This window comes from Periplaneta americana, chromosome 7 (assembly GCF_040183065.1).
Source record: "Periplaneta americana isolate PAMFEO1 chromosome 7, P.americana_PAMFEO1_priV1, whole genome shotgun sequence".
Taxonomy (NCBI): domain Eukaryota; kingdom Metazoa; phylum Arthropoda; class Insecta; order Blattodea; family Blattidae; genus Periplaneta; species Periplaneta americana.
Genome location: NC_091123.1, coordinates 137,458,282 through 137,479,666, shown reverse-complemented (window position 1 = coordinate 137,479,666; position 21,385 = coordinate 137,458,282). Strand labels below are relative to the sequence as shown.

The window sequence follows — 21,385 nt, the reverse complement described above, 5'->3', positions numbered from 1 at the left end:
CTTAGAGGTCCAGGAGTTCAAGTCCGGTGATCAGGAGGTCCAGGAGTTCAAGTCCGGTGATCAGGTTGGCCAATCAACTATCCTCACTGTTTGGATAATCCCTTACTTGATGCAGAACTAGTAGAACTTAATGTTTGAAATGCGCAGGACTATGATCATGTATAAAATGTAAGCCTTGCTGGGGAGCAGTAGTGTAGCTATATTGTTGCAGGAATAAAGTATTATAAGAAAAATTTTTGACAAAAAACGGAATCTTATGCTTTAAAACATATACTGCTTCTCTTTGAGCTTTTTAACATAACTGTTTAAGTTATTTAAGGGAACCAGATACCTCTAAGTATTTTAAATTAAAAAAAAAAAAAAAATTTTTTTTTTGCTGTTTTATGTTCAATGATACTTTAAGTTTAATATTCCAAAATATCAGCGTTCAACTATTCCGGCAAGTGCCCTTTTTAAATAGTTTTGCAATTGTATGCACGTCAAACATCGGTTACGCCCCCTTTTCTTGGCATGCTGTGACTTTGTTCTGAAGCTATTATCTCTGATATTTGTCATGCTATATTTCTGAAAGAACCCACTAATTGGAGAGAAAACTTTGCTCGTTTTGTTGACTGCACTGTCTGAAGCTTAGCAACAGCAGTTGTTTACTATTATTCGTAAACATTATAAGTTTTCCTCGTGGTGTGCTCTTTACTTGTGTAAATATGAGGGCTAAACCGTTTGAAAAAAGAAAATCTCGTGGAAATAAGTATGTAAACAAGAGTAATAGTAAGAAAAACAAACCCAGTAGTTCTAATAGCAATAATAATGTGTTAAATGTTGACCTTAGTGGTGATGTGATTAGGCCTACACAAACATGTGATTCAAATTCAGTTTTATCTACATCCTCTACATCAAGTACTAATAATTTCAGAAGTTCAACCAGCAAGAAACTGTCTTCTTCAAGGAAACTCTTCAATGAATTCTCTGATACTATTTCAGATAATGACGGTGAGAGGTTGAGTACAGGTTACCAGTTTGTGGACATTGAATTATTGGCACAAGCAGTAAGGTCATTTGTACAGTGTAAATATTGTTTGAGTGTAACTTGTGTATCTGTATATGTGAATTCAAAAAACAGGAAAGGACTGGCAAGCAAGTTGACACTTGTGTGTGAAAAATGTGAGGAAAATCATTCATTTTTTACTTCAAAACAATGTGACAAGGGTTTTGAAATTAATCTTAGATTTGTGTACGGTATGCGTTGCATCGGTAAAGGTAGAGCAGCAGGTAAGACACTGTGTTCAGTGCTAAACACTCCTGCTCCACCAGTGCTATATAATAAAGTAAATAGTGTTTTTTAGAGTCTCTTGGAAAAGGTAGCAGAACAGTGCATGCAAGACGCAGCAATAGAAGCTGTAAATGACAACAATGGGTGCAACGAAATTGCTGTTGCATTGGATGGAACTTGGCAAAAGCGTGGCCATAGTTCTCTTCATGGTGTAGTGACAGCTACTAGTGTAGACACTGGTAAGGTTTTGGATGTAGAGTGTCTTTCAAAGTATTATATGAGCTGTAAAAGAAGAGGAAAATGTGAAGATAATTATGAAGTGAACTATGCAGGGTCCAGTGGTGGAATGGGAGCAGATGGTGCAGTTAGAATATTTGAGAGGTCTGTCGAGAGTAGGGGAGTAAAATATATCCAATACTTAGGAGATGGAGATAGCAAGGGATTCAATAGTGTAGTGGCAGCAAAACCATATCACAATATATCACATAATATCACAAAATTAGAGTGTGTGGGACACGTTCATAAGAGGATGGGGTCTCGACTTAGGCGACTGGTACAAGAATGGAAGGGAAAGAAATTAGGAGATGGGAAAGGAATTGGTGGTACTAAAAGACTCACAAGCAGTGAAATAGACAAGCTACAAGACTATTACGGTAAAGCCATAAGGGAAAATACAGGTAATCTGGAGAATATGAGAAAGGCAGTGTGGGCTAGCTTTTTTCATAAAATTTCTACTGACACTACACCTGTTCATGAATTGTGTCCTCATAATTCATGGTGCAAATACAACAGTTCTGACAGAATAAATTACAAGCACCATGGTCTCCCTGAAGTCATAATGGATTTAGTGAAACCTATTTATAGAGATCTAGCACAACCAGATCTTCTAAAAAAGTGCCTCCATGGACGTACTCAAAACCCAAATGAATCGTTCAACAATCTAATTTGGACCAGAGTACCCAAGAATGTATTTGTGGGCAATAGCACACTAAAACTAGGTGTTCTGGAAGCAGTGCTGTCCTTCAATTTGGGTAATACTGGGAGAGCAAAAGTTCTACAGCAGCTGGGAATTGATCCAGGTTTCTACACCATGAGACACATTGAGACGTTGGATGCCATACGACTGAAAGATGCAGAAAGACAAGCTGAAGAGATGACCAAGGAGGCAAGGAAGAAGAGGAGAAGTGAAAAAAGGAAAAGGGAAGACCAGGAAGACCCTGCATATGGTGCTGGAAGTTCTAGGTATGACAGAAGAAAGATTTTTATACAGAAAGTTTAAACCTATTTTTCTCCCATTTCACATTTTTCAAACTTTGAGTACACTCAGTGTGAAAAGTATTCCAGATAGAAACTTAATTTTTTTACCAGATGTTGCCATAGTCATGTCCTTTGCATTAAATGTAAAATTATGTGAATTGAAAAAAAAATTTTGTCAGAAAAAAAAATTATTAAATAAAATTATGTTAAATTTTGGACAGTTAGGAAAAAAATCAGGGAGAAAGTATCATGACAGTCAAATCAACTTAAATGATTTAGTGGAGAGATAAAGCATTGAACAACAATCTGTAAAAGTTTCAGGTCTGTATCTTTAATGGTTTAAGAGTGTACCACAATATTGAAAATTTAACATTGCCAAGATAGGAGGTATCCGGTCCCCTTAAACATTTTTGTTGTTAATGAGATTAATAATATAATGTTAGAAGTTTAGTACAGTTTATAATTATAATTATGACGCTTGCAACTGGTGAGGTTATATCAGCATCGCTGGTGTGCCGGAATTTTGTCCCGCAGGAGTTCTTTTACATGCCTGTAAATCTACTGATATGAGACTTAAATGCGATCGACTTAGGCCGGGATCGAACCTGCAACCTCGAGCACAAAATGCCAGCGCTATAACGACTATGCTACCGAGGCCGACTATAGTGCAATTAGCTTTGTCCAGTAATAATACAAGTTTTTCTAACGAAGTACTTTATATCCATAAAGAATAAATAATTTTGTGGACTGATGGTTATGCAGCACTGCTATGCATTCTATTCTGGAACACATTGTAGCCTATGTTGGGTGTCACTTATCTATATCATCAACCGCAAATGATCAGTCTATGCAAGAGGTTGTCTTTTCATCGAAAAATGCTTCATTTGTGTAATAATTAGGGACCGGATTTTTATGTAATATCAAGGTGTGAAATATGTACATATTTATGTAAGAAAAATAAGCTGAATATGTACCAAAATATGTAAAATCATGAAAATATTTAATATCAATATCTGACAGATATAGGAAGGGTAAGACTCTCCAGTTGTGATTTCATAGAGCACCCGACTTTTTTACCGCACACATGACACATTACTATTTTTCCATCTGTAGTGAAAGCTTCGTCCATTGCAATCCATGATTTTATTTTTGTCATTAATTTCCGATTTACCACGAAAATCGTCTGTAGCTGCATTTAGATTGGCAACAGGCCATGATTGTTTGGCCAAACACCTGCATAGAATTGGAATATATCAGTCCCCTAACTGCCCATTGTGCAACTCAAACGAAGAAATGGATTCGGAACACCTCAAAATCTGTGCTTCATTGGCTGGTCATGATAATATCTTTGAAAAATATTGGAGTGCAAGAGGTCAAATGACTTTATTGTCAAACACCTGGCATTAGAAAACAACAACAACAACATTTTTGTCATTAGGGTTGAAGATAAAGGGAAAGGGGTCATTTTAGTTAGTTAAAAGCAGTAGATAAACTCACTTGCACTTTATAATGTAAGTACTAAAACTAGAGAACTGAATGAAATTATGACACAACAGTAACTGCAAGCACTGTTTTGCTTTACTGGATTAGGAGAAAATAAGATGAGATGCGGGACACATGCATTTTAGCTGCTCCTTGTAAGAAACTAAGTACCTACTAAAATCTCAAACTATAGGCATTTACAAACTGTTGTTTGAAAAGTGACATTCCTGTCTCATTCAGAAGAGTAGGATTATTCCAGCCGAGAACCATATTTTCTAATTGCTCGGAAAATTCCATATCCATATAGATCTACTAAATTCAATGTAAAGAGGTCAAGCAATAACCTGAAAAGCTATTTATTTTAATCTTTCAACATCTTTCTAGTTTATTCCTTTACTCCAGCTTCTTTTCAAATGTCGGCTACTTTATTGCGGCTCATGTCAGACTTGACGCAGGTTTCCCATGGAAGGATTAGGAAGAGGGTGAGTAAGGCTGCAAATTGCATGGGAACGGCTTGTTAAGACATGTGCATTACAATTACAGTTCGAGACAAATCATGTTGTCCTCGTCCCACTCCACCGCATGAAGACAACACTACTTTCTGAGTGATTTTTACAATACAAGGTAGTTGTATGAGAAAGGTTGCCTTTTGTTCATTCATTTTTACAGTGGGCGGTATGGGGTGAGTGCCTCTATTACTTCCTGAAACTAAGGACGTTATGTTTCGTCCCGAAATATATCTTTTCTTGGGTAGGTAAAAAGGCTTTTTAAATCTGTGTATTTCAAATTGTAAACTTCCCCAGCAAAAGTATTTTTTTTTTCCTTTTAGAGAAGTAAAAATGAATAAACCCCCAAAATATGTAGATTTATGTAATACCAAGCCATAATATGTAATGTGGGGTAAATATGTAAAAACATGTATCAAATTTTAATATATTGATGGTAATTACAAGATTCGCAAAGATTTGTTATTTATATATGGTTAGGTTGAAAGGAATATAATATGTAATTACATAAAAATCCGGTCCCTATTAAAAATGTACAAAATTAACTGATTAAAAACGCATTTACAGTGTGATGAAACCTTCAGGGTTGCTTGGCGAAGTAGTGTATTTGCAAATATTATTTTCCTAGATGAAATAGTGACATATTTTAAAAAAGAAAATTATCTACTTGATCTGTTGCCAGAACTAGAGAAATTTATACAAATAGTGCGGACAATTCTGGTAACAACCTGTACTGCCGAGCGATCATTTTCTTCTCTGCGGAGACTGAAAACTTATCTGCGGTCTGTCACAAGTCACGCCGTTGTTCTTCTCAACTGCCATAGAGATGAGCCAATGAAACTTGACCTTGATTCATATGTGATGAGGCAGGCAGAAGATTTTCAGTTCCCATACTGAACGTTAGGTGTTACAGTCCCTGGCCATACTATTAGATGGATCTTGATTTTTAATAGGAATTCATACTTGGAAGTTAAAACAAGGTAGGCCTTATTATTTTCGATGCCTAAAAGAAGACATTTAGATTCTCTGATCTTTAGTGACTATCAATACACAGTTTTGGTAAAAAAAAAAAAATCACGAATCACGAACTGTAAATATTTACTTGTTGTTTAGCCAAATGTCCGAAGATAGGTCTGAACCTCACAAGCAACACCAAGAAGGCACCACTTATGAGGCAACTAGGCCAGAAGACAATGGGGTAGGGTGGCTAGTTCCTTTCCCCCTCCACTGCATACATCGCTGACTAGCTACATATTACACTAGTCAGACTTCAGATGCATACAAACAATTGAAGGGGTTAGTGGAATAAGAGGGTATCCCACATTTTGGTAAAAAATGAACTAAGTCCATATTATGAAAGCTGAGTGCATCTACTGTTAGTTTAATGTGCTATTTAAGTAAGGGATAGTCCCATTTTAAAGTAAATATGAACATATGAAAGGGCTTTGTAAGTTGTATCAAAATTCTGAATGGAATAAGGAGGTATCCCACAGTTCCTTGAAACGTTGGTTCTGATTGGCCAGCTGTTTACCTAACTGACCAATGGGAGAATACTGCTTTGATACAATAAGTTTCCAAGCAACATGGCGGATGTTGACCGTACTAATGTTTTTGTAAGTGACGAAATGGTGAAAGTAAGACAAATAATAGCAAAAAGAGGAAAAGAAATCCATAAAATGGAAAGACAACAGCAGACAGAAGGCACGAAACAGTGGACAAGAATATATTACACGCACAGACAAAGTAATGTCTGCTAAAGTGTTCACTAACATACAGGAAAAGAAAAGCCACCAAATACAGGATGTTAAAAAGTATCCACTTTTTAGGAGGTGATAGTATGCATCAAAATAAGAAAATAATGTCTAATAAACATGGGTCCTACAACACACACTTGTTCATAAGAGGTGCTCAATATGACGTACATTCATGGCAATGCATTTCTCTGCCTTACAATACAGCAGACTACCAGAAAATCATACCGTAGTTGACACCTTTGGCATGGAATAATGATACGTCGCAAGGAATACTGAAAACAAAAGTCTGGTTGCGGATATGAGCAGGGTTCAGCAGAGATGGTGTTGTGAATTTTCATAATCAGCATGTGTGGGCTGATGAAAATTCCCATGCAGTTGAAGAAACGAGGCATCAGCACCCATTCTCAATCAACGTATGGGCAGGCATTATTGGTGAAAGATTAATAGGACCATATATGCTACCACAGAGACTTTCTTATTAACGTATTGCCTGCCTTGCTGGAGAATGTGTCATGTCAGCAGGACTACAGATGTGGTTCATACACGATGGCGCACCAGCACATTTTCACCACAATGTGCGTGAACACCTGATGTTGACATTTCAAGACCACTGCAATGGTCGGGAAATCCCCACACATTGGTCTGCTCGTTCCCCAAACCTAAATCCCCTAGACTTTTGGTTATGGGGACACAGATGTGGTTCATACACGATGACACACGGTCAGCGCGTCTGGCTGCGAAACCAGGTGGCCCGGGTTCGAATCCCGGTCGGGGCAAGTTACCTGGTTGAGGTTTTTTCTGGGGTTTTCCCTCAACCCAATATGAGCGAATGCTAGGTAACTTTCGGTGCTGGACCCCGGACTCATTTCACCGGCATTATCACCTTCATATCATTCAGACGCTAAATAACCTAGATGTTGATACAGCGTCGTAAAATAACCCAATAAAAAAAAACGATGACACACACCACTGCAGTGGTCGGGGAAGCCCCACACCTTGGTCTGCTCATTCCCCAAACCTAAATCTCCTAGACGTTTGTTATGGGGACACATAAAGGAATCAGATCAGTTTCAAAGAGTACGTGATTCCTTACTCCAATGGGCAGAGAAATGCATTGCAATGCGTGGACATTAGATTAGGCACCTCCTATGGAGAAGTGTTCAGAAAGTATGTGTTGTAGGACCGATGTTTATTAGACATTATTTTCTTGTTTTGATGCATACTTGCACCTCCTAAAATATTGGATATTTTAACACCCTGTATAGCAAGCACAGTTATGAAACCAAAGCACCCAGATGGAATGCTCATCAAAGCTGCTTAGCGTCCTGACATACTGTCCATATTAAAGTTCATACCTCCAATTCATCACAACTTTTATTTAAATTTGAAATCAGATAATGGATGTGAAGTAGAAAACAATGATCATAACCCATTACCTCCTGGTCTAGTTGCCTCATAAGTGGTGCCTTGTTGGTATCACGAGGTTCAGACCTGTCTTCGGACAGTTGACTCAACAGACAAACAAATGAATCTTATTTAAGTGTCTTTTGATTAATACCTTTCAAAGTTTGTTTCTTTCTTTGTTGTAAAATATAGTATATCATAAGTGAAATTTTCCTACAATAACAATAATAATCAAGATATTATGCTCTACATTTGCAGAAAGTTAGTTCAATACCTACCTAACACATTACCCAAAAGACTTTGTGATTCTTATTATTTTCCTTAAGTTACAGAGAATCTAATAAAATGCTAAATATCTCAAAAACATACTTTTGAGGGATACCCCCTTCTTCCACTAAGCCCTTCAATTGTTCTTCCTCTGATACATATCGTCAAGTGAGATGTCGCATCTCGGTTTGCCCCACTCGTTTCTCCTGTCCTCTCTGTAAGAGCTATAGTCGCGACGTTGTTATTCCCGGCGTGACTCCTCCCCTGGTATAGATGTACATATCAGCCAGAACCTCAATCAGAGGATAAATATTTACTTATTGTAATACAATATATAAGCAATCAAACTGTATTACACATTCCTTTTAATATCTAGTGAAATCACATTTGGCGACTAGTAAAGCATTAATTCACTTTGGTACTGGTATATTATTAATGCATTCTTGTACTCTTTCTTTTGTCAGTAGTGATGATAGATGATGTTACTAATCTTCACAATGAGCCGAAATTTTGTTGTTCTCATTTCCTTAGCTACTTCTGTCTTCATGAGCTACTGGGTACCAAACATTATCAATCATGATTATTAGAGAAGAAAAATTCGCTCTGGCACCGGAGATCGAACCCAGATCATTGGTTCTAAGTACCAAGTATTCTAACTACTGAGCTATGCCGAAGTTCAATCCACTACACCGGATCGAATTCTCCTCCTCTAGTGTTTTTACCTTTGTGGTCTGACTCCAAGTTCGATATACATATATTAAGTCAACTGCCATTATACTTGGAGCGTTCAATAATGATTTGTACTCCTCTTATAACTCCTGCAAAGTAGCAGTTTGAAATGTGTGGCGATGCATGCGTGAAGATAGACAGTAGTACTGTCTACTGCCACCAGATGATATTGCTGTTTCCCATATGTACAGTGACTGTATGGAGAACGCCATCTCGGATGGACGCGATTGTTGTGTGTAGAGAGCGAGCGCGAAATTTAAATATTGAATAATTATTATTTGTGTTGTGTTACGCATCTTGTGTTGAGTGATTATTTAGTGTTTAGTGTGTTAAATAACATATTGATTAAGTTATATATACTGTTTCTTCTTCCTTTTATTGTTTCATAAATCTTGTGATAAAAAACACTGATTCCTAACAATTGCCTCACCAATCAAGAAATCCTTATGGAGGAAACAAATAATTGTCCACAAGAAATAAACTATCAGACTCCAATTGAAGAAGATACTTCAGAATTAACTCTTCACAGAGGCCCACGAAAGAAAACGTACACCTTAAAAAAAGGTATGTTACATAAAGTCAAGCAATCAAAAAAGTCTTCAGCTAAGAAAGAATTAATCAATCCAAACAGATCACTTGAAGTACGTAACTTACCAATATTTCAAAATACTTCACATTCGGTTACATCAACACCACAATCTGCACCACCAACTTCAGGAACATCAGGTATGAATCAAGATGATAAACTCAAGACACTACAATCTTCATATTCAAAAGAACTCATTTCGATTCCTACAAATAATTATATTGACCCACTTTCCCAGCTAAATGTTGATACAGTAGAAAATATGGAAACTAACTATGTATTCTCGCACGATCCTTGTGGAAATGATGAATCTCAAAAAGAGGTGCTAGATGCTACTCCTAAAGTAACAACTGCTAGATTTCCGCCAATCATTGTTCCTATACTTCCTAAATGTCCTAACTATTTTCAGTATCAGCGGGACCTGGAGAAAGATTTAGGCTTTCCTGTAAGAATAATATACAATCAATCACAAGGAACAAAGTTTCATGTTTCATCAGAAGAAGCTTTTAACAAGCTGAAAAATTTATTTCAAGATAAGCATATTGGATTTTATATGTTTACTCTTAAATCACACAAGCCACTACAAGTCGTGATCAAGAAACTTCCAGTACAAGAAACTGCTCAACAAATACAAGAAGAGTTACTAATGTTAGATTTTCCCGTTATCGGTGTTCGACAGCTCACTACTACTTGACAGACAACAGGTTTTGAAAAATTTAACTTATCAGTATGGGTTGTCTCCTTAAAAAATAATGAAGTTGGGCGAACAGTTTATGATCTTAAATATATATGTCACCAATCAATATTAATTGAAACTTACAACCCGAAATCAAAAACATATCAATGCTATAATTGCCAGCTCTATGGCCATACGTCTTCGGGCTGTCGCCTACCTACTAAATGTGTAAAATGTGGTAACAATCATAGACTTGAAGATGTCCAGTGAAAGGACCATCAGTCGCACCTACTTGCGCAAATTGCGGTGAATCACACACTGCTAATTACCGACAATGTAACATAGCTCTTCAACATCGAAATGTACTGCAACAAAAACAAGATCTGAAAGAACAGAGACTAAGAAATAGAGGAATAGGTTATACTTTTAATCAACATGATTTCCCAAGCTTGCCAAAAGTTACACCTAATCCAGCTTGGACGAAAACGAACTCCAACACAGAGACTACTTCAAACACACTCATGGGGGATATTAAAGAACTCTATACTTTTCTTCAAAGCATAGGCTTTACCAAAATTATTAATCAAATTAAACAAACTACATTAAAATTGCAACAGGCATCAGACACATTCTCTAAACTAGTCATAATATTTGAAGCAATTACAACAATACTGACTCCAGAAACAAATGTTCCTTAAACCAACACAAATTTATGAACTTCAATATCTCTTACTTGAACATAGTATCGACATTGCTCTCATCACAGAAACCCACTTGGAACCCACTGATCGTTTCACATTACGTAATACGATATCATTCGCTCTGACAGGCCTTACAGACGTGGAGGAGGTATTGCTATAATCATCAAGGGAAATATATCCTATGCTCCAGTCCAATTAATTGGCTTAACGTGTGCTGAAATCACAGCTATAACACTCCTTCTCGATAAAAAAGAAGTAATGATTGCATCCCTATATATTTCTCCTAATTCAAATCTCTCTTCCAATGAACTTGATAAAATTATCAATGCATACCCCAGATTTATCATTGGTGGTGATCTAAATGCAAAACATACATCCTGGCATTCAAGATTAATAAATCCAAAAGGACGCGTACTCCACGCACATGCAGAAGAACACAATTACTACATTCTCGCCCCTATATTTCCAACTTATTACCCGTATCAAAAAGATAAACTACCTGATGTCCTAGATATATTTCTTCTCAAAACATATGGGATGCCCCCCATCATTGAACCACTAAACGCTCTTGATTCAGATCACCTACCTGTTCTTATACTTATTAATACAGCTAATTCTTTTTCTTGTCAAAAACCACGTAAGAAGTATTATACTGATTGGAACTTATTTGAAAATACCTTGACACAGACTCTGCCAGGAAATCCAAATCTAGTCACTAAAGATGATATTGAATCCAGTATACAGATCCTTACTGATACTATCCATGACGCTTATAGAAATTCTTCCAGTTGCGTAGAAGATCATGACCTCGACTTGCAAGAAAATAGGTAATGAACTTCTCTTCCTTATCAAAGCAAAACATAAAGCAAGAAAGAATTGGCATGAAACTGGTAACCCACAAGCTAAACGATGCTATAATTGACTTAATAAAGCTCTCCAAAGAAAAATAAAATCTCACCGAATACAAGAGTTTGAATCTGCAGTTGAAAAGATAACAGAAAAACCAGAACAGCTTTGGTACTTACGTAAGAAACTACAAGGCACATCAAAGAAAATTTCAAATACAGCAATAGTTGACAACAATGGAGTGAGATATTACAAACCAATTGATAAAGCGAATGTCGTTGCAACTTCCTTAGAACAGAGATTCTGGCCAAACAACACTCCAATAAATATACAATTCGTTCATAATGTAGAATCTCAAATACAAAATTTGCTAAGTCTTCCCGTCAGACATGATATTGTTCAAACTTCGTCCACAGAAGTAAAAAACTATAATCTTCGAAAGTAAACAAAAGAAATCACCTGGACCAGATAAAATCACAACTGAAATGTTAGCTTACCTTCTGCAATTGGCCCTTACACATCTTACAAACATTTATAACGCATGCTTGCAACATAAATATTTCCCTAGATCCTGGAAACATGCTCATATTTTTACATTTCCTAAACCGAAAAAGAACTCAACAATTCCTAATAACAGACGGCCTATTAGTCTGCTAAGTATTCCCGGAAAAATTTTAGAAAAAATCATTGCAAGACGTCTACTTCCTCTTCTTCAGACACCATCAAGAACTCATCACCAGCAGTTCGGTTTTAAGAAACATCACTCCTCAGCTCATCAGTTAAAAAGAATTACTACTCACATCAAAGATCATTTTCACACAGATCAGCATACAATGGCAGTTTTTCTCGACATCGCTCAAGCTTTTGATACAGTCTGGTACTCTGGTCTTCTCCATAAACTACAAGTACTCACCATAGATGACGGACTTATACATATAATTCGCAGTTTTCTCTCAGATCGAACCTTTCAAGTTAACCCATTATATCCCAGTGGCAACTAAAGTTGCCAAGGCAAAAAATCTTTATTGATTGGTCAGTTGTAAATTTGTTCATTGTTCACAACAATTGGTGTAAAGATTCAGCTATCCTCCTCTAGTTCGAGTTGAGTTTTATCGCATCCGTTCATTATGTCGTTAGTACAGAAGAAATTAATAAGGAGTGCACACACAAGATTCTGGACTGCTACACATTCCTTCAATAATGTAAATAAAATTATATCTAAAAATTGCTGCACAACAATTTCAATTACATAAATCTAATAAGAATATGTGCAATTTTATTATACTAACAGGTTTTTAATTTACAACTTATCACAATTTCATTAGAGTGGTTTGAATTTGTATGGCAACTTTAGTTGCCAGTGGGCACTTACGATTATTTGGTTATTCATTTTACATATTCTTCAAAATTTTACCATCGCTAACTCTGAAAACGAACAATGACATAATATAAATTTATTATAGCAATTCTTTTCTTCACTACTGACTAGTTCGTAGTTCGATTCCGTGCTGTAGTATATTTTTATTTACGTAATATATATATATATATCTGATTTTCATCTGTTATTGTATTATCGTTATGTAAATAGGCTAACTGTAAGTATAGAGGTTTTATACATTTATTATAAAATAATTGGAATAAAATTTGAAGCTAACTACTTCAAATCTAAAATGGAGCAAAGACAGCAAATTGGCAGACTTCAAAATCAAGGAAAGGAGTCCTGATATTCGAAGCAACGCTGAAGATCTACTTAGAGAAACAGTAAAATCTCGTTTAGATGCTCTCAGAACCTTTTTCTCTACAGAATTACTTGAGCTTATAGTTATGGAAACCAATAGATATGTGGCTCAGCATCTTATGCATAATTTGAATGCCTCAAGAGAAGAGATTCTTACTCTAATCGGTATTCTACGTCAAGAAGGCTTTACTGTAGAAGCGAATGGATGTTCATGTGCCAATAGTGTCAGAATTTATGCGACGCAACCGATTTGATGAACTACTGAGATTCCTTCACCTGACCAATTATGACGGATTAGATGGTCCTGATTCTCTCTATGAAGTGAGATAACTCTTCCATATACTGAACGCTTCCTTCAAACAGGTGTCTCCTGGCAAATGTGTAAGCATTGATGAAAATATGATTCCATATTATGGACGTCAATTCATAAGGGAAACGTCTGTGCGCTTCGGATTCGAATTGTGGGTTGCTGCTGATCCATATGGGTTTAGCTTTCATGCTAAACCATATTGTGGAAGTTCAACTCGCCTTCCTGAAACAGGTCTTGGCCAAGGAAGTAATGTTGCTTTGGGATTGGTTGCTCATGTGCAGTTACCACAAGGAATATAGCTGTACTTCGATAATCTCTTCACAACTGTTGGACTGATGCAAGGACTTACTAACAGAAGGCTCAGAGCCACTGGAACTCTACGGGAAAACAGAATCACTGATTCAGTGAATCTGCCTGATAAAAAAAGCTGGAAAAAAGTATCCTGAGGTGAAATGGCATCCTCTATTTGCAACGATTTGCTGGTAGTCCAATGGAATAACAACAGTGTCGTTACAGTTCTCACAAACTATCATCCTGTTGATCCCATAAGAAAGGCAAGCAGATATTCCAGAGCTGATAGGAAGAAAATTTCTGTCAATGTTCCAGGACCTGTAGCGCAGTATAATACCAACATGGGTGGTGTTGATATTGGTGATCAGTTTATAGCTACTTACGTTACAGCATCCATACTAAGAAATGATGGTAGCCATATTTCCGATGGGCAGTGGATGTAACTTGTTTTCAAGGATCGAGCAAATGCTGAGTAACTTTCGGTGGTGGACCCCGGAGTCATTTCACCGGCATTATCACCTTCATTTCATTCAGATGCTAAATAACCTAGATGTTGATACAGCGTTGTAAAATAACCCAATAAAATAAATAAATAAGTGTTCAAGGATGGCTTCTGTATCGTAGATTTGGGAATGACATCTCTCTTCTTGAATACAAACATCAATGCGTCATTCATCTCCTGAAGTCATATGGTTGTACAGCAAACTCGCCAGGAATCCGTCGCTCCTTATCATTTTCCGCAGTGCTGGATGAAGTGCGTAAGGACGATAAAGGCCATATAGTCGAGAAAGGTCTATCCAAGTATTGAAGATGTCATGTATCTGGTTCTCGTACAAAATTCGTTTGCAATAAGAGGGATGCTGCGCTCCTCCTGATTCGTATTTCAGAACATTTCATGATGCATAAGGACTATTTGGTAGTGAATAAAATCGACATTTCCCTTATATCTGACACAAAAATTATGGACAGAGTGTAAAGTAATACTCTAAAGTTATGTAGTGTGTGTAAATTTGTAAGTGCTAAATAAAGCAAAGGCATTTATTGAAGTAAGATGCATTTATTTCACAATAACAAAATATCAGACACGCAAGTGCCCAGTGGCAACTAAAGTTGCCAGCCTAAAATGGACCCTTCGGTTGCAGGTACATGAATGAAATAAAATTATAGTGATTAGGGTTCTTCCAGGATCACATAACAGAAATACGACGCCAAAATCTCACACAGGGAATTACGGGCATTAATGGGTTAAAATGGAAAATGAACTTTCAGCAGTTCAAAATATTCACTCAGGAGTTCCACAAGATTCCATAATTGCACCACATCTCTATTCTGTCTATGTTCACGACATGCCACACTCTGCTAATTATAAATTAGGATTATATGCAGACGATACTGTGTATTACACAAGTGACTTCAACATCAACAATGCCCACATCTAGTTACAAACACAACTCAATGCTCTAGAAACGTGGCTTACAAATTGGAGAGTAAAAGTAAATATCGAAAAAACACAAGCTATCATATTCACCCATAGGAAACCTAAAAAACCAGATTGCCTTCGTCTCTTCTCAGAAAACATTGACTACAAGAATGAAGTTAAATATCTAGGAGTGATTCTCGACAAACGTCTGCGCTACAGTGAACATGTAGAATATGCAAGAAACAAAGCTCTGGCCAGATTTATTCACTTATACCCACTGATTAGATCTCCGTATCTTAACTTTCCCCTCAAAGTAAGGTCATAAGACCAGTGATGACATATGGTTGTGAAGTTTGGAATTCCGCTCATCCAAGAATCATCAGAAGACTACATGCAATCCAACAATCAGTCTGCTTAAAAGTCACTGGTGCTGACTATACCACATCAAATGCACAGCTCCAAGAGATGTTAGAGATTGAATCATTTTATGATTTCATCAAAAGAATTTCAAATAACTTTTCTCGAAAGTTGCTGTATCATCCTAACCCTCTCATTCGAGCTCTGGCTACCTGAAGCGAAATTTGATTAATTAAATGCCTTCAAGAAAAGGATAACTAAGTTGGAACGAAAAATCATTTTAATATCTTCTTATATTACTTTAAAGTAAAAGCCTTATTTATATATAAGGCTGAAACTTATGTAAAAATCAACATCATGACAATAAAAAAAAAAAAGTGACTGTATGGATACAGTGTGGCCATTGGACGTATCATTTCTGATTGGATGTTGCGGTCACGTGGTACAATGCCGCCATTAAGATTCCAAACAAATAGTTGGAAACCGTGTTATTCGTCTTCAAGACGTGGAAAAACGAAGGATTACGGCTGATTTTCAGCTGATTTTATGGATATACCTTCAAGGTAAGATATTTAAATTTCTTTAACATATATAGATATAAGTATTCTTACCGTAATCCACGTAATATTTGTGCTATGTATAATGTAAAAGATGAAAACTTACATCAGTTGTTAGTATGATAACTGATTTTATTATTTACTTTAAGTAATTAAACATTTATGCAGTCGTCCGGATAAAAATAAGAAATTGTATTAGGCTGACGTATACTCCATTATTTACAGTGTTTATTTCCATTTTCAATGTTAGTTAACAAGTTATGAAACAGAAAATCGTGAAAGAAATCTAAGTTGGCTACTATTCAGTACATTTAAGCTTTATTAAATACATGAGAAACTTTTTAAAACTTTAAGCATAACGAACTTTATACAATTACAATGAAAACTCTGTATTACTATTAAATTATAAGTACATGTCACAATTTATTTAATCTGTACCTATAAATATTTATTTAAAATGTTCTTCAGCAAAACAAAATAGACGAGCCATATTTCACTATTCAGATAATAGTTTAGCTTATATTTGAACGTACTTTTTGTCTGTTATGGAACCACGATATTCTATACTTGCTCCAAAATTTGTATAGAAATATATTAATTATTTCACTTGCGGTTTTTATTACAGATATGGTTGGATGTGCGCCTATGGATGTACAAATTGACCTGAGAAGGGCTTTGTAATGAAAAAGTTCACTAAGGGTCCTGTAAGTAGGAAGACCTGGACTTCTAAAGCCAGAATGGATTCCTACACAGAGCTCTGTCCTTTGTGAGGTAGCTACTTTTTGAAGAATCCATATGGGGAAAAACCCGAGGATGGAGGATACTGACATCACGTTCCACACAAGATTGGAAAATTTGTTTAGTGTGCCGGTAGTGAGATCAAAATAAGTTACTCCTAATGCGTCCCAGTTTAAGAATACTTTAATGAGACTAAGATGTGTGTCACAGTTTCTTAATGATGAGTCAAAGAGTAGTTATGATAAGGATGACAAAGAATTTTTAAGTGGTTTCCGAGATGTTTTACAAGAGAAGGGTCGTACTGTGCGTGATGAGCAATTGAGATATTGAAACAGAATGCGGTCCTGCAAAATGAGTTACAGCGAACTCGAGTTCATTATATAATATTTGTGGAATATAATCTCTGGTATTATGAAGACTATAAAAAACTTGTGAAATGTGTTTAGACATTGTTGTTTCACATATCATTCATTAGAGTACTGATATATTGAATTTAAAAGTATTAAATGCTTCAGAGAGAACTGCTTGTTTTTTCATTTATTGTAATCATTTCACTCACATTTTTCTGCAAATCTGAGCATACTTTTAGTAAATATTGAGCTATTGTAAAATATCTTAACATTGACTTCAATAAATGTTTCCTACATAAGGTGCACAATGTTAAAACAATTCATTTTCTCCCTGTAATAATAATATGACAATAAATTGTCCCTAGGTTTTCAGTCTTAGGCTTAAAATAACTAATTAGTATGCATAGGCCTAAGCAAAAACAAAGTTGTTGCTATGCACAGCACTCGGAATATTATTGTTCAATTCCTGCAAATTTATATCATAGTTGTTTAGACCCACATAACCATTCTGCTGACCTAGTTGTTCATTTGTGTTTAACAGACTCTAGTCATTTATGGCTTTAAAAATTTGGGCTATTGTGAAGGACGTGTCATTCAATTACTCACGATTTTTGGTATGCCTTGCATATACAAATATGTGGCAAGTTAGGTCAGGGGCGTATTGAGGCCTAGGCTAGAAACTGCTATTACTGTTAATTTTTTCATATTTTTTTAAATTTTATTCATAACTCTTTAAAAAAGTACATAAACCTAAACGCACAATGAAAAGGATATAAATAACATTGGCAACAAAGCCATTAGCGTTCTAATGGCTTCGTTGCCAAAGCCCGGCATTAGATAACAACAACAACATTGGCAACAATCAGTTCAAATTTAATCAACGGTCTGCCAACGGAGAAAAGACAGTTTTTCAACAATAGTGTCACAATGCGATCATAGTACTTTTTTCAATGTTATGCCCTCTTACTGTGAAAGTCTCACGTGATAACATTAAAGAACTTACTGGCATTATATTATGATAAAAGAAAAATTAAATGCTTAAGTAGAAAAGAGAGTAATGGTAATAAGTCTGTTGCTATGCAGATACACAGCATTTAGAATATTATTGTTTAGTTTCTGCAAATTTATGAGTTTGTTTTTTTAGGCCTACCTGGCCATTCTGCTGACCTGGTTATTCATTTGTATTTAATAGTGATTTATGACTTTAAAATGTTATATGTAGGATTTGTTTTACTGTGATTATATGGTATTGTTGTTCAACAATTATCTTAGCTTGGGAAAATGTATAATCCTACAAGATCAGTTTTGATGCATTAAACATAATAAATCGTCTGATATCCCATAGAAATTAACCTAACCTTACTTTGCAGTTTGGACCTATATTATTCCAAGACAATATACAGGAAGCAGGTAAGACAGGTGTATTTTTGTTTTTATATACCTCAGATCTTATTTAAAGACGTTGCGTGTCAATAATTGTGAATACATGAATATTAGATTACGATTTTCTTATTAGCTCCATAAGAGCCTTCAGTGTGTTTGGAATCTTAATGGCGGCAGGTGGGCGTGTGCAACTCCAATGGCCACACTGTATACATACAGTCACTGTACCATATGTAGATCACTGGAGCAGCAATTGTTCCAGTTTGCAAGTACACTCGTGGACATCGATGAAACAACATGGAAACAGGCAAGCACGGGCAAAGGTGGACAGTGTGGTTTCTCTGGAGGGAAGGAGTGACTGCTTCAGACATCCACAAGATGTTAGTAGCCATATGTGGGGAGGCAGCACCAAGTCGCAGATCTGTGTTTCGTTGGGTATCACAATTCAAAGACGGCAGGGACTGTGCTGAAAAACGCAAAAGCACTGGGCGTCCAGCAACTGCACGCACACCAAACAATACCCATCGTGTCAATGACCTGATAATGGAGAACAGGCGAATCACGTGTGATGAACTAGTGAAGGCAACAGGTCTATCATGGGGAACCCTCCACACAATCACCCATGACGATCTGAAGATGAAGAAGGTGTGTGCACAATGGGTGCCACATACCCTCACCATTGCGCAGAAACAGACGCGTGTGCAGATATCTCAACAGTTGGTGCAAAAGTACAGTTCAGATCCAGAGGAATTCTTTGAGCGTCTGGTCACCGTCGACGAGTCATGGTTTTTCCACGAGACTCCAGAAAAGAAATGCCAGTCTACGGAGTGGAAACATACTGGGAGCCCTCGTCCCAAGAAGTCACGGAAACAAATGGCAACTGTGTTCTGGGACCAGGAAGGGATACTTCTGGTGGATTGGCTCCCTCCCAATACGACCATCAACAGTGACCGGTACTGCACTTCACTGCACCAACTCTGCCGATGCATTCAACAATGCTGCCATGGAAAATGGGGACGTGGTGTTCTGCTCCAACAAGACAATGCACGGCCACATGCCAGTCGCCAGACCATTGCCATCATTCGCGAACTAGGGTTTACTGTGCTGCCACATCCTCCATATTTGCCGGATCTGGCGCCTAGCGACTATGCCCTATTCGACTCAATGAATGAGGGCATGTGGGGTAAGAAGTTCACCACCAATGACGAACTTCATTCAGTTGTCCAAGAGTGGCACCGGGATACCCCCAAAGAATGGTTTGCTACGTTCTGGCAGCTTCCGTATTAGCGTAGCAAACAGAATATATTTGTTATGGCACTAATGATTATTGAACAATGTGAATTGAACTTTGGTGTAGCTCAGTGGTTAGAACACTTGGTATGTAGAACCAAGAACCCATGTTCAATCTCCGGCGTTAGAGCGAATTTTTCTCCTTCAGTAATCATTGTTACCATAACAGATATATTCTGTAGGACCAAAAAATTAATATTTACGTAGATTATCAATCTGGCGAATTTCCTGGCCAAGGCAACAGAGGGACATATTCTTCCTATAAAAAAAAACTTACAATCGAACAGTATCACATCTTACACAAACTCAAAGGGTTCTCTATTTGAGAACCATTACCTTAAATGAGACAGGAACCTATTTAACACCACCTTACAGTGATTCTGCCGCATTGTCCCATTAACTGTGTAGAAAGGCCCAGTGCCCTTGCCATTGTTACAGACTAAATCACATGACGGAGATGCGTTTAAAGTTTCATAAAACATATTACAGAATTTGCCTGATATTTTTCACCACAGCATCTGTGATTGCTAAGATTTCAAATGTTGACTCATCATTAAAGCAAATCTGAAATAAAGTGGATAATTATATAATTCAATTTAAAAGTAGACAAAAGAAAAATACTCTGTAATTAAATTTTCCGATTTCCAGAAATTCAAAATGCTTTGGTCACATGAGTCACTTTAAAATTATAACAGCAATTAATCTGGAATTCCAAGCGGGCCTACGGGTCTTTGAGTCCAATTCTCAAAGTTTGCATCTTAAAGTTCTTTTAAATACAGGGATGCCTTTGCTTTAGACCAGTGGTCGTCAATACTCTCTGAAATGGGTAGAGTGCATGGAGGGTAAGTAACTCTTCTCCATCATGGACAAGGGATAGAGAGACAGCATGCCCGCCAGCAGCGACAGTTGCACACTAGAACAGTGTCTTGTCCGCAATTAAGAGACGCTAGCCGAGCATTCAGTGTTTTGATGACCGCTGCTTTAGACCTTCAAATTCATTTGTTTTGTAGTAGCAAAGCAGTTTTCCCAGCAAATATCTTTAAGCAACGTTCTAACCTTAGTGTAAATATTGGTTCTCGACCGTTTGAGAGTTTCCTGAACTAAGTCAATTTTTCTTTTGATTCGCCTCACAGAAAATTGAAACAAGTCAATCTTCGAAAAATCCTTCGATAATTAGAATAAAATTTGGTACCAAGCAGGGCTTTTACCTCTCCAATTTTTCGAGGTGTCATATAATTTGTTTTACTCATCAACTCATCACGTTTATTACAAAATGAAAATTTTACTCTCTGAACAACTGTTTGAATACAGGAAATGTATTATAAATTATAAGTGTCAGTTCTCAAATAAACAGATAAAATTAAACCTGACTAGCACACTGGAAGCAAGTGAGATCTGATTATCATCACAAAAGCAGCTCAGTGCTTGTTCAAAGACATTTTAATTATTATCACATTATAAAACGTGTTTCTT

The 21,385-nt window shown here is 36.7% G+C and overlaps 1 protein-coding gene across 2 annotated transcripts; it reads left to right on the top strand.

Annotated features, from left to right (window-relative positions):
• Positions 1-484: 484 nt before the first annotated feature.
• On the top strand, positions 485-18,610 carry LOC138703471 (uncharacterized). 2 transcript variants are annotated; one of them, XM_069831349.1, is made up of 2 exons: positions 485-2,512; positions 16,777-18,610. In XM_069831349.1, exons 1-2 carry the CDS (start codon positions 1,374-1,376, stop codon positions 16,811-16,813), a joined length of 1,176 nt encoding a protein of 391 aa, XP_069687450.1. In that variant the 5' UTR covers positions 485-1,373; the 3' UTR covers positions 16,814-18,610. The 2 variants fall into 2 exon arrangements, 1 of the variants encoding a protein (XP_069687450.1); XR_011333183.1 differs by lacking the exon at positions 485-2,512 and adding an exon at positions 2,536-16,157.
• The last annotated feature ends 2,775 nt before the right edge of the window (positions 18,611-21,385 follow it).